The 17,220-nt window shown below is 40.5% G+C and overlaps 1 protein-coding gene across 2 annotated transcripts in view; it reads right to left on the reverse strand.

Annotated features, from left to right (window-relative positions):
• Nucleotides 1–17,220, reverse strand: part of LOC115355826 (serine/threonine-protein kinase D3) — a 73,871-nt gene that overhangs the window by 12,127 nt on the left and 44,524 nt on the right. The window contains exons 5-10 of one of the 2 annotated variants that reach the window (XM_030046728.1): nt 10,218–10,375; nt 7,420–7,609; nt 6,341–6,418; nt 4,038–4,221; nt 2,539–2,662; nt 865–942 (exon numbers count right to left, since the gene is read on the reverse strand). In XM_030046728.1, coding sequence (XP_029902588.1) covers nt 865–942; nt 2,539–2,662; nt 4,038–4,221; nt 6,341–6,418; nt 7,420–7,609; nt 10,218–10,375 — 812 coding nt within the window. Of the gene's footprint in view, nt 1–864; nt 943–2,538; nt 2,663–4,037; nt 4,222–6,340; nt 6,419–7,419; nt 7,613–10,217; nt 10,376–17,220 lie in introns of both variants that reach the window. The other variant, XM_030046727.1, reaches the window with a different exon arrangement.

Genomic DNA, 17,220 nt, shown 5'->3' on the forward strand with positions numbered 1-17,220 from the left:
GGCCTTTGTTACAGGTTTGCATCAGCCACACTAATTATTACAACTAATATTTGATCAAATTAGCCACATGTTGGTATATCGTTTGTCTTCCATGTTTGGTTTTCCAACAAAACATCGAGTGATTGCACCGCTGTTCAGCAGCATTGCATTCATCTGACACAGCAGTCCTGAATGCTGGATTTTCAAAATACTTGCATTTACATTTTAGGCATTAATCAGAGCAGATTATCAGTGTAACAGCAGAATAATCTGATTTTTCTGCATCACCAGCGCTGCACACAGTCAAATCTGAAGACCAAGTCATGTGGCATCAAAGAGCCATGCCTGCCATCACTGCAACTTTTATTTATGAAGGTTATTTTTTTGGCAATTTATGCTACAGAGGTGGAAGTGACTCACGTTGCTGTAACTGAGTAGCTTTTGTACTTTTTCTAGTCTTTTTCAGAGTCAATTACTTTCACCTCAGTTTTGTCCTTCACTGCATTTTAAATCAGATCCATTACAGAGAACAAGTGATCAATAACAGACTGTGGAACTTTTCACAATAAGAGCCCAGTCAGCAGTGATGAGAAGAGGAAGCTGCTTCACCTTTGTTGCTTCTACTTTTTCTCATTTCACAATAAAAGTTGCACCATGAAAAGCTATAGCGAGGACCGTTTAGACTCAACTGGTAAAAAAAAAAAAAAAGTGGGGAAAAAAACTATCAGTGAGGATGAGAACCCTGTGGACTCATCGCATCTTGTGCTTATGCGTTGGTTGAGTCTACAGGGTCCTCACAGGGTCCCCGGTGATGTGTCATGGTGAGCGGCTCCGGGGCCGTGCCGCCGCTTTGCTTGGCCCGGCAGGTGAAACCGGATCGCCTACCTTGTAATACTTGGCTCCGCTTTCGTTCTGAAACAGAGTCAGGCACTTGCTGTCCAGCCGCCAGTAATGCCTCTTCCTCTGAAAACACACAAGAGTTTATAGAGTATTAAACTTTCCACATGCAGGATCCCGCTCATCCCGGCGTCCAGGAGAGCGGACAGTAATACGCCTCGGCGGAGTTTCCTGCCGAGAAGGTTTTGAAAACCTGCTCTGCATGTTAACGACACCGCGAGCGTTTACAGAAATATAAAAGTCGCCAGGATGAGCAGGAACCAGGATCAGGTTTCACACAGGATCTGAGGCTGGATTCACGAAAAAAAAAAAAAAAAAAACATCTCAAGTGACTTCTTTAAAAAATGTATGATCAAAAGCAATTCTTATATATTTTCTTAAATTTATTCTTATGTTTATTTCAAAGAAAAAAAAAACTGATATTCTTGAAATTAAAGTTGATTTTTTTCACCTTCACCTGTTTTACATTTCCTACAAAACTCAAATTTCATTCATTTTAACAAATTTTAGTTCAAAATCTTCATAACTTTATAAAATTCATAATATTAAATTAGACATTTAGTGTTAAGTTTTATTTGGTGTCCAGGTGGACCTCAGTCTCACGTCTTCTGAAAAGAAGGAGCAATTCTGACATTTGCATTTACAGACTTTAACCAAATCAAATAACAGCATCCGATGTTTGAATCTTTCTGTATGCTTATTTAAATAAATCATAAGTTGGATGGATTTAGTGATGCATTGAGATGTGATGGATTTGCAGCTAAATAAATCAGACTGCCCCCCTCTCCACACCCAGACAGACAGCGTTAATATTGATAAGCATGCTAGTTTTAATTAATGAAAATTTAAATTCAGTCTCCGAGCCTCAGTGGCAGAACGGTAACCCTAAACCTTATTGGCCATAAATAATTCAGGCCCTGTTTGGAGAAGTTAAGAAGTAGAAAAATTCATGAAATTTGTAAGAAATGAGGCAACGAAATTATTAAGCTCTCTTAAAGGAATATTCCAATGTTTTAGGGTAGACAGAGACAAGATGTTGGACACCATTTCCACCTCTGTACGTCCACTGGTTCAGTTCCTATGGGTAGCATTTTGTGTTAGCTTAGCATAAAGACTTGAAGTCTATGGGAGTCGTTAGCCAGGTTCCATCAAAGTAAACAAATAAACTTTACGGCAACTCTGATGCTGTCTTATTTACCCAGTGGATCATGTGGGTTTGACATACAAGTGTTCACACATCGATACACAGGTTTATTTTTTCACTTTATCAGAACGAGGCTAACGACTCCCATAGACTTGAAGTCTTTATGCTAAGCTAACGTGAAATGCTACCCACAGGAACTGAACCACTGGATGTACAGAGGTGAAAATGGTATCCAGCATCTTGTCTCAGTCTGAGGAAGTTGGAAAGAATATAATTTGCACAAAACACTGCACTATTCATTTAAGAACTTTATCTTTATGTCATTTCTTATGATCTATATTAAAAATAATAATTTGTGAATCCGGCTCCAGGTGTTTACACGGATGATCTTGTGTCGTTTTGCCTGTAAACATGAAGGTATTCTAATGTGTATCTCTAAACGTCAGCGTGTATGTTATGGTGGATATCATTGTGTGTGTGTGTGTGTGTGTGTGTGTGTGTGTGTCGGGGCGTCTCACCAGGTTGTCCCGGCTGGTGAAGTGCACCATCCAGCCCTCTCTGACCACCGTGGAGCTTTTCCTCTTGTTGTGTTTGATGGACTGGACCACTCGCATCAGAGGGATGTTGCTGCTGGTGGACGGGCTGCACACACGCACACACACACACACACACACACACACACACACACACAGACGTTTTAGGGAGCTCACTGCTGCAAATGATTAAGAAAGCATTTTCTTCCAGACATAAACAGCATATTTTTCCTCCCCTGTAACACAAAGAGGCCCTAATATTCCTGCAGGGGGTTGATCGGCTTATTGATCAAAACCAACTGAGATATCTGGCTTTTATAAATTATTTTCTGGCACATACTCCTTGCTGTGCTTTTTTGGTTTGGAACAAAAACTGCCTGCACGGTTTTAAGGCGCTCCTGCACAAGCAAACAAGCATCGATCTCACAGCAAATAAACAAATGATAAAGCAGTTTGAGCATTTAGTCAGGTGATGTGTTACTTCTCCACGAGATGTTTCTGCTGGATCTCTGCTCTGGTTTTTTACTCTTTTCCCTTCAGAAAGCAACTTTACTGTTTGTTTCCGTTACAGAAATGCCAGTGTGTTTGCAAATCCTGCCAGCTGCTGATGGAAGATGATAGATTTAACTCATAAATTCAGACGTAAGACAGAAACTGTAACAGGAACAAAAACTGTACACGTGCCCACAATCTTCCTTATTATAGTAAAGACACCATCCAGGTAACAAAACACGTCTAGACTTAAATATAAAAGTGATAAAGCGGAACAAATGTCATATCCAACCAAAAAAGAAGGAACCCAAACAGGACTGTGTGTCAAGAAATAATATCTATCAGCATAAATGATAATTTTAGCCTCTACAATTTCTAAAGGAGATACTGAATTTTCTTTTTTTTATCCAATTTAATTTAATTTAGAAAGCCTGGTGGAGTTGCAAATAGTCAATAACAGCTAATAACTGAAGATGCAGCAACTTTTTTTTTTTTTTTTTTTACCAAATCATTCATTATCACAATATCTAAAAAACATAATACTTGATAAATCGTTGAAGCCATAACCACACAGCCCTGCAGCACCACATCAGTTTTGAGGTCAGTATTGATTTAAAAGCATCACAGTGTATAATACGATTTTCTTTGACAACTCTAAGAAAATCATGAGCTCTAATTCCTCTTAAAGCAGCGACTGGCTTGCACAGATGCTGCATCAAAATTTAAAGTATAAGTATGTTTTCCTTCAATATGCAAAAGGTATCGTGTGATTATCATTATGGGCGAGGCATCAGGTTTGTGGTTTGGTACTGGCATGGAAAAGTTTCCCCCCGTATATCCATCATATTATCGAGCCGGCGATGGAACAGATGGAACGCACATGACTCGACAGGCGAAACAGAATCTGGCAGCGGCGGCGCCAGACGGCCCCGAGGAACGTGAGAAATTCATAAAACATAAAGGTGCTTGGTGGGGCTCCAGGCCGGCGTCACCTGATCGCCCTGAGCGTCTCGTCGTCCTTCTCGCCGTCCGCGCAGGGGCCCTCCATGTCGAAGATCTTGTCGTCGGGGGTGGAGGGCTCCTCCTGCTCCTCGGTGCTGTGGCCGCCCTCGCTGTTGGCGTCGCTGTGGTCCACCTCCATGGTCACCTCCGAGTCCAGACTGGGGCTGGACGGCTCTGCGGAAAGCAACACTTTCACGGTCAGGGAGCACAGTTTTCAGAGATCATCGTGTTGGAGGGCTTTGGGTGCGAGACGGATCCCGCCGAGATGCACCACAGAGCGCCACAGGTGGTCACTCCGTCCTGTGGTGACCCGTTCAGACAAACTGCTCAACTGTCACTATTTAACTGTTAATTCAACCATTAAACTGTGAACCAATGAGTAATCTGTGCCTGCAGAACCTGAAAACAGTGCAACATCCCTGTTTAAATATGGTAAACACTGAGTATCCACTTTATCAGCTCCACCTGTACAATCTAATCTAATCTAATCCAGCTGTTGTACCATAAAGATTCCTCTCCTGCTGCCTGTAATGCTCAGCTTGTCTTGTTGTCACGGTAACAGAGGTGTTCATTCACTTCTATGTTTGGCATTGAGTTCATAGTTAGTGCTGCTGTTGGCCTGGACTGCACTTTACTGACAGCTGTTTCCAATATTCTGTCCTCCTTATTTTATATAAACACGGAGGGACAAAAAACTAGAAACCCCTCTCAGTATAATGCAGTCCAGTAGCAGACCTCTGCAAACTACAACCTCAGTAACAAACACAGAATTAAAGTGACACATTCTGCACAATGTCAACACAAACTGAACATTATAAACTTTGTTCAAAGACAGAATTTAAGGCAGAGCTTTTGTTAGACTGGACAGCTGGAGCTGAAAAAGTGGAAATTGAGTATACATAGACATTGGGTAACTTTTTTTTTTTTATATATATATATTGCATAGCCTCTTATTTCTGCTTTCTTATTTTGTTGTAATATTTTGTCGTATTAATGCACGTATTTAGACATAATGAACCTACCTCTTTTAACAAATTTCTGAAGCACATATTTGTCTATGTCTTATTTCTCTTTCTATTTCTTCTAGATTCATTTCATTTAAATTAATAATTTGAGCAACTGCAACTGACCAAATTTCCCCTCAGGGATCAATAAAGTATTTCTGATTCTGATTCTGCCTCTGACTCTGATTTTGCGGGATGTTGTATATGTGAATCAATCGTTCACTCGTTTTGTCTTCGATTGCAAAACTGAGACTTTTGTTATGTATGACGTGGGCCCGTCCAAACCTGGCACACACTGGTGGATGGAAATAGAAGATATTTGCAGATCCCATTTGTTGATAATTATAACATTGAAAAATTAAAAAAAAACATTTAAAATGTGATTCAATTGTGATTACAATGTTCAATAAAGCACACATTTTTTTGCATGGTATTCTCTTCATATACATGCTATACCACTGGTTTTCAAAGTGAGGCCCAGGGACCCCCATGGGGCCCTTGAGGGCCTTCCAGGGGATCCTCAGCAGAAGGATTCAGTTTAATTTCACTGAAATTTCATTTAAATGTTTGAGTTCAGAGGAAGTGTGAGGGAGCACTTCGGTGTTTTCCACTTTCTGGCTGAACGTCGCCGCCGTCTGCCAGAGTTTCACTTCAGGGCTTTAACCCTTTAGCCTTTTTCCAGAGAAAGAGGATCCTGTGTCGGCCGAACCCACACAGGGGTCAGAGGTCAGCCACTCAGTGCCTTGCCCGAGGACACTTCAGCAGGCAGTTTTATCTGGAACCTGCGTCCTCCAGTCCTTCAGTGTCTACTTTATTTTCGGAATCACATGAGGTTGCAATTATTCTGAACCTGAGCCGAGTTTCTACATGTATGAACTAAGGAGCACATTATTAAACAATGGAAATAACAAAAATATACAATAACAAGCAAAAATATCTCCTAATTAAAGATGTTTCTTGCTTTCTGAACTGTTTAGAGGCGTCACAGTGACTCTGTGGTTCAGCTCGTTGCTTTTTCAAACCCGTTCATGTTTCGGAGCCGCATGTCACATGGTTTTGCCCCACAGCGACTCTTAAATCAACAGATATTTTGGTTTGTGTTCAGAGTTAACGCCTGTCACAAGCATTTAATCACCACAAACCTGACGGCGATCCAGCATCACTGGGCCAACATCTAAATATAACACCTTAATCATTTTAAATATATTTCATTTATTCATTTATTTTTCATATTTCCAGGTAATTTGCTCTTCGCCAACTCAAGTGAGGCGTTTTCTGAGCCGACTCACCTCCGTTAAAGTCGACCTCGCCCAGGCAGTCTCGGGGGACTTTGGCCGCACATCTCTTATGGCAGTTGAACTTACAGTCTGAGGAGGAAAAAGGACACAGTTCAGGTGTTAAGCAGTCGCGTTAAAGCGTCACATCCCGTTTTTACATATCAGGACAGGTGGCAGTGGCATCAAACACAAACCGGTGGGATTGTAAAAGCGCTGATTTCAGTTTTTCTTAAATCCTGGTGTGATTTATAAACACAACATTTACTTTGTTGTCCAAAATGTGTCTTTAGTGGACAAACGCAAATCAAGTTTCTGTTTTTTTCCTTCACAAATTCCTAAAATATATGCAAGTCGGCCTCGTTTTCCCCAGACGAGATGTTTCAGGGGCAGGACAGAGATCACCTAAGGTGTTTGGAGAAACATTTTCCATCTTGCAGCCCTGATGAGTCTCACATCTCCTGATATTGTTTAACCCCTTACTGCCTGAATTTATTTACAATTATCTACAAAAATAAATAGTTTGTGTTTTTGCCTTCAAGCGGATGCTAAATTATTGGTGGTAGAGTGCTTCCAATACAATTCTTGGTATTTGTGAAATATGCATCAACAGCATCAGTGGGATACATACACCACCTCGGCTGCATTAAGACTGTGGTGGTTTGAGGCGATTTCGTGACAATAGTCTACAAAGGGTTAAGGCAGGGAGTTTTTTACACAGCCACCCCGGAAACACATGCACGGCAGACCGGGGATCCTCCTTTTGAGAGGATCTTATCCTCCTGAGGAATCCAGTCTGAGAACCTGTTTATTGTTTGGTTTGAAAAAAGCAAAACTTGGTGCAGCCAAACTATAAAATCACAATAAATTACAATGAAAATGGCCATGGACGTGCAGAAAATGTCAGAAAAGTGAATTAATCTGTGTCTCTTTTTGCAGGGGACACCTCGCAGTCTGAGCACCGCCGGTTGAGGCAGTCGTATTTTAATCAGCCCCCGTCGTGTCTTTGGTGCATTTAGGCTTTTCCTCTGCGCAGGTAAACTGCGGCGTGGATGGAGTAACGCTCGTCAGAGGACCAGAGCTGCGTCTCTCACCTTTGCACTGCATCCCCTGGCGGAAGAGGCCCTTGAGCAGGCGCTTGCAGTACTGGCAGATGGTGGGTCGCGTGTAGGTGTGAACGGAGAAGGTGTGAGGGACCTTGACCCGGCCCAGGACCATCTTCTCCATCCAGATGGGCCGGCCGCTCAGCAGGGAGTTACGCTTCCCGGCGCCCAGGAGGGGGCGCTGCTGAAGAGGAGCCGGGTCAGAGAGGACGCCAGGAAACAGGAAGGAGGGAGGGAAAGAGAGAGAGAGGGAGGGAGGGAGGGCAGGAGGAGGAAAAGGAAGGAGAGGAATGAAACACAGAAGAGAAAGAGAGAGAGTTTGTCTGATTCGTCTTCATTAATTCGGCTCTGTGGTTTTGTTTTTGTCAGACTGAGACTCACTTTAGTCCACAAACACAGAAACAAATCACCTCAGGTTCATCATCAGATAACCAAGACGTGGATCCAGAGCCATCAGATCTGTCAGCAAGGATCTATCTCACCTCCTGGCAGGGTTTTTGAAGGCCAATGCTGATTTATTTATTTTTTTATTTATCCCTTATTTAGCCAGGAAGGTTCCCCTGAGACACAAGATCTCCTCCTCCAGGGAGTCCGGCTCCGTACTTTTGGCTCAAAGTCGTCAGTAGCGGATAATTTGGTTTGATATTTACTTATTTTGAATTTAAACAAGACATTAAAAGTCCCCATGAATGTGAAACAGCACCTACAGGCCACCATGAGCCGCTGTAACCCTGGACAATATGATTAATATATTACACAAAAAAATGTAAAATCTGCATTACATTCATCATGATGTCTGATTTTTTTTTTTTTTTTTAATAAAACTCCCAACATTGATCCCATATATCATCGAACCCTCCCTGTCAGCCATTAAAGAAACAACTAAATCTTGGTTTAATTTTTTTTTTTTTAAATTTTGTCAAACAGCGCCTGTCTCTTTTTCGGGAACAAAACCCCCTCAGTTGTATTTCATCTCAGCCCTGTCATGTGAATTTTCTGACTTCACTGTGAGGAGACACAGAGAATAAAGAGAGTAGCGGTGAAGTCAGAGCGTCTGGCCTTGGGGAGGCGGGGGAGGCGGCGGGCGGGAGGCGGCGGGCGGGTGGCGGCGGCGGCGGTGGGGGGGAAGAGACAGATTGGACACAAAAGAGCAGATTTGTTTCTGGATGAGAGGTGAGCTTATGAAAAGGCTTTGTTTCCAGAGGCCTTGACTGGAAGCACATCAACAATCTGCGTCTGTATTTTGTCAGAGCAGCGGTAGTTAAGAACGCCACGCGGTGTCGTTAACCCTTCCTTCCACCTACCTGACAGAGACGCGGCGAGAGCGGGAAAACACCAGGCGGCCGTGGCTGTGACGAGGCAGCCGGACGCCCAGGAATCACCTGACAGGTTGCTTTTCTGACACTTTTACTAAACCCTCTCCACTTGTCTTTGTTTCTAGAAAGTACGATCCTGAAGCCCTCGGTGCCGGCGAGCTCGTTCCTGACGGGTGGCGGTGAAGGTGTTTCTAAAAAAGCGCGGCCTCATTTCACTCAGAGTGACGCCTGACGCCGCCGCTGGAGAATCATCTGTGATTTAATGACATCTAAATATATAACTGGGCGATGAAGAGAGAGAAGCGCGAGGTGGATTGTTACAGGGTCAGTGCCGTGATGTTAACCCTCTGAAAGCCAGGTTTATTAACTTTTAAAAAGATTTTATTTAACCCTAGGAGACGTTTTAAAAACAAATTAAAAAATATCTACTTTGCCCCTCAGGAAGAAGATTTTTTTCTTTGTTGGAAGGCACAAGCTCTCATACAAAACAAATATAAAAAAAAATTAAAAAAACAAAACAAAAAAACATTTAACACTATATATGTATGAAAAATAACAAATATTTTTATTTAAAAATTTCTAACATGAGTTTTTTACAGGACAAAAGTTTACAAAAAGTCACAGAAAAGTAAAAAAAAAAAAAAAAAAGAAAGAAAAAATAATATAGAGAATATTAAAAGTGTAAAAATAATAATAAAGTTTATATTAAAAAAAATAACAAAATATATAAAATATCATGAATTATTTAAAAATCATGAAAGTCTGCTTTGCAAAAAATAAAAATAAAAAAATGCATCTTCATTGACCGAGTTAAAGACTTTTTCAACACTTTTAAAAGATATAAAGTGAATCTCATTCAGGTTTCAGAGGGGGAAAAAAATTAATAATCTGCGTGATCTAATTTGACCTGGGGGGGGATAAAAACAAAAGTGTTAAAGGTGTGTGTGCTGATTCCTGTAAAAATGTTGCTCAAACTGCAAACTGCATGTTCACCCAGCGTGAGGCTGCTGGCTGCTGATTGGCTGATCCAGATGGAAAATCCAGTGGTCGCCTGCAGCCATCGCTCGTGTGTGTGTGTGTGTGTGTGTGTGTGTGTGTGTGTGTGAGAGAGAGAGAGAGAGAGACAGTCACAGTGCTTGGCTGTTACACAGTACGGCTCTGCCAGCATGTACAGTGTGTGTATTTGTGTGATAATTTAATTTGTGTAATAAAAGCGCTCGCTGTGGGAATAATCAGCTAATCAATATGTTGCTGATGTGTGAAAAACACCTGAATCCAATTTTGGTGATTTTCAGGGTTTGATGTCCGCTGAAGGATCACACACTTCTCCAAAAAACCCCAAACACACACACAGATGAAAGGCTAAAATCAAGGCTGTGTGTCATTTGTTCATAAGAAATTTGACATTTTGGAGATTCAGTGAGGCAGGCTGTGCGATGTCAAAATAAAAGTCCTGTGTTGCGGGCGGCCTACCTCGTCCTGCGGCGTCGGGGCGTGCTCGCTGGGCGGCGGGCGGGCGACGGACAGGGTGGGGCCTGGCAGCGACACGTTGGACAGGCGCCTCTTCTTCACGCCGCTGCAGTTGTTGGGGATCTTGAACGCGCACCGTTTGTGGTAGTTCAACCCGCATCCTGCAGGGGGAGGAAATGACCTCATTAGTCCCATCATGGCAGCTAAGATGACTTCTCTTTTTCTTTAAGTTAAATTTAATTCTGTTTGTAACTTTAGTAAGTCACTTTGTAATAGCGGTGGTAGAGAACAATGAAAATAATATTTACTTGTACAGCACTTGTCAAAACCGGCATTACAAAATTATTAACAAAAATGAGAGAAAAAAATTGTATAATAGAAGGGAAAAAAATGGAAGTTAAAATCAGGCAACAAGAATAAAACAGGACAGCAGGAGAATTAAAATGCCAGGAATAAAATGGATGATTAAAAGCCTAAGCACAGACTGACCTGATCTACAAACCACCTGCAAGATTTAAAGTGCAGAGTCGACAAATAGTGCAATCTGGCAAAAATGAGTTTTTATGAAATTTATTTATTGTCTAAACTAACAAGTTAATATCATAAAAAAAAAAAAAAAAAAAAAAAAAAAAAAAAAAACATTTTAGAATCAAATTTAAAAGAAGATACTGGATTACCAAGCTGGTGGCAGTAGACAAGTGGTGCCAGATGTAGCAGTACTAATAGCAGCAGTAGTAGTAGCAGTACTAATAGCAGCAGTAGTAGTAGCAGTAGTAGTAATAGCAGTAGCAGCAGTAGCAGTAGTAGTATTAGCAATAGTAGTATTAGCAATATTAGCAGTAGTATTAGCACTAGTAGTAGTACCAGTACTAATAGCAGTACTAACAGCAGTAGTAGTAGTAGCAGTACTAACAGCAGCAGTAGTAGAAGCAGTACTAACAGCAGCAGTAGTAGTAGCAGTACTAACAGCAGTAGTAGTAGCAGTACTAACAGCAGTAGTAGTAGCAGTAGTACTAACAGCAGTAGTAGTAGCAGTAGTAGTAGTAGTAGTAGTAGTACTAACAGCAGCAGTAGTAGAAGCAGTACTAACAGCAGCAGTAGTAGTAGCAGTACTAACAGCAGTAGTAGTAGCAGTAGTACTAACAGCAGTAGTAGTAGCAGTAGTAGTAGTAGTAGTAGTAGTACTAATAGCAGCAGTAGTAGTAGCAGTACTAATAGCAGTAGTAGTAGTTGTACTAACAGCAGCAGTAGTAGTAGCAGTACTAACAGCAGTAGTAGTAGCAGTACTAATAGCAGTAGTAATAGTAGTACTAATAGCAGCAGTAGTAGTAGCAGTACTAATAGCAGTAGTAGTAGTACTAACAGCAGCAGTAGTAGTAGCAGTACTAACAGCAGCAGTAGTAGCAGTACTAACAGCAGTAGTCGTAGAAGTATTAACAGTAGTAGTAGTAGCAGTACTAACAGCAGTAGTAGTAGTAGTAGCAGTACTAACAGTAGTAGTAGTAGTAGCAGTACTAATGGCAGTAGTAGTAGTAGCAGTACTAATAGCAGTAGTAGTAGTAGCAGTACTAACAGCAGTACTGTAGTAGTAGCAGTAACAGTGATTGTGGCGATTAGATAAAAAAGCAGAGAAATGTATTTTATTAAAGTCTCCCTCCAGTCGTTCATTAAGCCTTTAAAAGCCCATTAAAATCATCTCTAATCACCAGCGGTTCATATTTAGAAGTTTTTCCAGGAAAAAAAAACATCCCTAAACCCTCAACCTTCACCTCATTAAACATGAGCAGATCTATGAATATGCAAACAGGCCCCGCCCACCGGCTCGTGACCAGAGCTCTGTTCACACAACCAGGAAGTCAGGAATATCGAGCCACATTTGGGAATCTAACCATGAAAAATAAAATCTCAGAGAATCTCTCAGTCACATTAATGTTGTTCATGTGACGCAGCTGTTTCCAGTTGGGCTTGGTGTTTCCTTTCAAAATAAAACACTCAAGTGACCGGCGGAGCTGCTGCTAATGATATGCAAAGTAGTACCCTGTCAGCTGATGGCTCATTGGCTGTGGGGTTTGTGGCCCGGGGTCCATTTGAGTGTCACATACACACTCCCACACTCCCACACACACACACACACACACACACACACCTCCAGCTTCAGCAGAAGAGTGTCAAAAAACCTCTCTACTGACAAACAAATCAGTATAGACGAGGTCACACATTTTAGGAGACAGAAACAAAAGAAAGGCTGATTTTTGAGTGGAAGGGGACTTTAAGAGGTGAGTCAGTCATTTCAAAACGTTGCAGACATCCACACGGGAAAAACCAGTGACTGCTGCCTGGTTTCTGTCGGTCAGTTTTCCACAAAACAGATGTTTGCGATCTCGAACTCCCAGCCTGGAGCGCCTGGACGCAGAAAAACAGCACTCTGACGCATCATCAGTCACAGATACACCAAAACAAAGGAACGGGACGACCGCAACAACAACGTCATCCCGAATCAGAGAGCCAGCGCCACTCTCGGCCAATCATCATCAAGCATGTCACCCGTTCGGACCAATCAGTGAGTGTCGCTTTCAAAATGCAGGAATGCAGGTTTCCAGTCCAGTCAGCTGAGTCGAAGATACGGCGTCTGCAGGACGACCGAACAAATGAAGAAATTAACAAATTTAGCACTGAATATGGGAGAAAATAATACAATAATTATTTGAAAAATTTTCCTGAAAAAACAAATAAAAAAAAAATTCAGATGAGCTTTTTGTTAATGTCTGCTTTAGATTCTCCTTTTAAATATTTTATTGATCTTTTTCATCCTTTTAACATTTTATTGATCCTTTTAATCTTTTTTCTTCTTTGTAGCACTTTGAGATGGCTAAATGTAAAGTGCGTTGCAAATAAAAAAAAAATAATGACAAAATAATGCCACAATTATTTGTAATACAATTTTGTCACTTTTTTTTTTTTTTTACCTTTACCAAGAAATTACAGCTCCTGAAATATGGATATCAGCTGTATTTTGATTTGTGATTTGTTGTGATTGATCCTCAACCCTCCCTGCTTTATTTTGCTTCCTAACGGGGGACACAAAGTGCATTTTGACGTGTGATCTGAGGGAGTCGCAGCGTCCTGGTCTGAGATGAAAGCGAGGCAGCGTCTCCTGTCCCGTGGGATCAAAGAGCAGCGGGCAGACTCTTCTGTCGCCTCTCAGCTTCCAAAAAAAAAAAAAAAAAAAAAAAAAAAAAAAAGCCGCTTTTTAACCGCTTTAACCTGCAAACACGTTGCGTAAGCGGGAAGTGTGACTGGTGCGCTGACAGTGGCAGGACGTTAAGTGTCTCGGCTCGCTGCTTTGGCATCACTACAGTGAGATTCACTCAGACCCCGACTTGAAAGACGGGCGCTTTGAAAAAAAAAAAAAAAAAAAAAAAAAAAAAAAAACAGCCGCAGGAAGTCACCGAGTCAATGAAGACATCCTGCTCTACAGGCACTGGGGCTTTGATTCAGGCCTCCAAACGTGCATGTGTGTGTGTGTGTGTGTGTGTGTGTGTGTGTGTGTGGACGTGTGTTGGATAAGTGCCTGGGCCTTGGTTCGAGGTGACGAATGGGTCAGCGTGGACGTGGCAGGCATCAAAGCAGAGCCTGAATCCTGGGAAGTAGGAAGTACTGTCATCACCCCGATGACAATAATGCTTTATTAAATACATGAAAACAACATTTTCCACAAATGTAGGAGCCGAAAAGACAGAAGTGAGCGGAGTGACGGCCTCTGCTTCAAGCTCCTCAACCACCTAGGAACCTCTCTAGGATCAAGATGGTCAGTACATTGCAAAAACGCAAAATCTTACCAAGATTATTTGTCTTATTTCTAGTCAAGATATCTCATTACACTTAAAAAAAGACATGATCACCTCAGAAGTAAATTGTTTTTAGACAATTTTTACTTGTTTCAAGTGAAAATTCACTTGAAACAAGTTAAAATTTGCTTGTTTCGTTGGCAAAATTTGCCAGTGGAAAAAGTGAAAATTCACTTGAAATAAGTGAAAATTAGCTAGAAACAAGAAACAAATTTTGCCAATGAAACAAGCAAATTTTCACTTGTTTCAAGCAAATTTTCACTTGAAACAAGAGACAATCGTCTAAAAACAAGTTACTTCTGAGGTGATCATGTCTTATTTTAAGTGTAATGAGATATTTTGACTAGTAATAAGACATTTTTGACTTGAAATAAGACAAATAATCTTGGTAAGATTTTGAGTTTTTGCAGTGAATATTTTTCATTTTTATGTCTTTAAATATCATTTTTTTTTTAGGTTTTTGTGCCTTTACAGAGACAGAGGAACTGAAAGCTGCACATTAAAATTTGATTTCTCTTTGCCTCGCCAACAGGCATGATTGCCACCCACATCACTTCTTGTAATATTTAAATTGATGGGAAACAGATAACAGTGTATTTCTGACGAATATTATCACTGTGATCCGCCTCACGTCTGTCTGACCTGCATGTAGCTACTTTTTTTGGTTTGTTTTGGTGGCTGCTGTTTTTGTGCCAAATTCATGAAAGCGCAAACCTTCATCAACAAAATAAGATATTATCACACCAGGTTTTTTGTAAAATTTTCAGCCAAAAGGGAACCACAGTGATCGAGGGCATTTTTATTAAACATGACAGTCTTTAATCATCCTGAACAGGTTAAAACGTAACTTTCCTGTGTTTGATTTGTGAGCATAATCGTATTTTCAGGACGATAAAACATAACTTTACAGGAGTGTAGCTTCTATTTCAGATGCAGCACGTCCTCATGCAGCCATGTTGGAGGTCCTCGTGTTAATAGTGTGTGTAGAGTCCTAATTTAACTGCATTTGTACATTGAAATAAAGCCTTTCTATTCTATTCTATTCTATTCTATTCTATTCTATTCTATTCTATTCTAGCCTGATTAGCTTGCATCTACACACACCACAACGAGCTGGTGCTGCAGGCTTCGTGTCCAGTCTGCTTCAAATGTTTAGACTTGTGACTTGTGATTTGTGAAAGCAAATCCTCCGTCGGACCTCCATGCTGGTACCAGACCTGGGGCCGGATTCTCCAAAGGTTCTTAAGATTAAATTTCTTCTTAAGTTCCACTTTTTTTCTTAAGTTTGGGTTTAAGAAGAATCTTAAGATATTTTCGAATTCACAAACAAAATATCTTAAGAATCCAAACAAAAGATCTTAAGAATGTTCTCAACTTTATTCTTAAGATTTTCTTAAGAATAAATAGGATTCTTGAAAGAAATTATCTTACTATTTTTCTTAAATAGTATCGTAACTTTAAGACAGGTAAAGGTCGTCTTAATTAACCACATGCTGTGTGAAGGTAAGCTATTTTTCAAACATCTTTGATTAATTTAGAGCCAAATTTGATTTTATAACATAGATTAATGTAGTAGGCTAATACCTTAATAATTTTACATTGTATATGTTAACATAGTGATAATCGTTATCTAAACTGTAATTCAGCCTAATATCTAAACCAGTATTTAGACACATATAGGCACATATATTGTTTCTGAGCATACCTGTCAAGTATCCCGTTTTGGCCGGGATTTTCCCGTATTTTACCCTCCTTTCCCGGCCCCCTCCCGTATTAGTATTTTCCCGTAAATTTCCCGTATTTAACCTGCATTTATTATAAAATAATACCCCGGGGCGAGCCGCCCATTCCCAGTCTGACGTCTGCCACCCGCTACAGTAACCTACTGCATGTACTGTAGGTGGCAGTTGTCGCGAGGTTAGTGTGACATTGTCAGAGAAGAGTGACAATTGACCTCCGAAACTGTCAAGGTAAATAAACATCCCATGTCTGATTAAAAGGACCAAAAACGTTTTTTTAGTTAAATGGAAGACATGATGACTGTATTTGAACTATTGATTTATAATGTTGTCGGGCCATGCCTGTGTATTTCAACGTGATGACGTGCATACCGGGGGTTACCCCCCCCCCCCCGACACAAAAATCTCCCGCATTTTACTACTCAAATGTTGACAGGTATGTTTCTGAGTCTATAAGAGGACATTTTGTTTAGCCACCAGTCACCACTCACATGTCAATTATATTTAGATTCCATTAACTAATAGGTTAGTAATATCGTCGCTGTCCAATACAAAGTATGTATCTCAATTTTTGAGAAAACACTTTTATAACATCAAACCAAAGTTGAGACTATAATGGATATTGTTTTGTTGTATTTTAGATGGAGCTGCTGTGGGTTCCAGCTCGAGGCTGTTTGTTTCCATAAAGGTAGAGAGTTGAGAAGTTCGTAAGTGGAAAAAATGAAGAAGTTCTTAAGATAATGTGCAGTTCTTAAGAAAATAATGGGGAATAGCACTTGAGAACATTCTTATGAACTTCTCATTTTTTCCTCTTACGAAACGTCTTAAGATTATTAGTAAGAACTTTTTGGAGAATCCGGCCCCTGGTTAATAGGAAACTGCAAAACTCTTACACGTGAATCACAGACTCATTAAAATGAACAACAAATCCAGAGGACAATCGCCGCCTTGGCTGAGAGTTGTTCACTGGAAAACTGGGTGACTGGACTGGAAATATGAAGAAATGTGGGGGGAAAAGCAGATTCAAGGCTCTCCTCATACAAAAAGGAAAGCTTGCACCCACACAAGATGTTAATACTGCGCATTAGCCATGAGAATAGATTTGAAAAAAGAGAAAGCAAGTAATAATAACTTAAAAGGAACAGAGATCTTTAAAAAAAAAACAAGATTCAGGACTAAACTGATGGGATGTTGTGTTTCTGTGAAAGGAATCAGTTTATGGAACAATCTGAACACAGAAACTAAAGAATCCAAATCAAACATTACATTTAAAAGAACAATTAAAGCCAGTTTGTTAGGGAAATATAATGAAATATGTTAGTTATGTTTGATTGTCATTCCCATACCCATTGTCATGAAAGGTATAAATATCTTTTTTTTGTTGTTGTTGTTTGAATGGTATTAACTGAACTGTAACTT

The sequence above is a fragment of the Myripristis murdjan genome, chromosome 24, assembly GCF_902150065.1.
Source record: "Myripristis murdjan chromosome 24, fMyrMur1.1, whole genome shotgun sequence".
Classification (NCBI taxonomy): domain Eukaryota; kingdom Metazoa; phylum Chordata; class Actinopteri; order Holocentriformes; family Holocentridae; genus Myripristis; species Myripristis murdjan.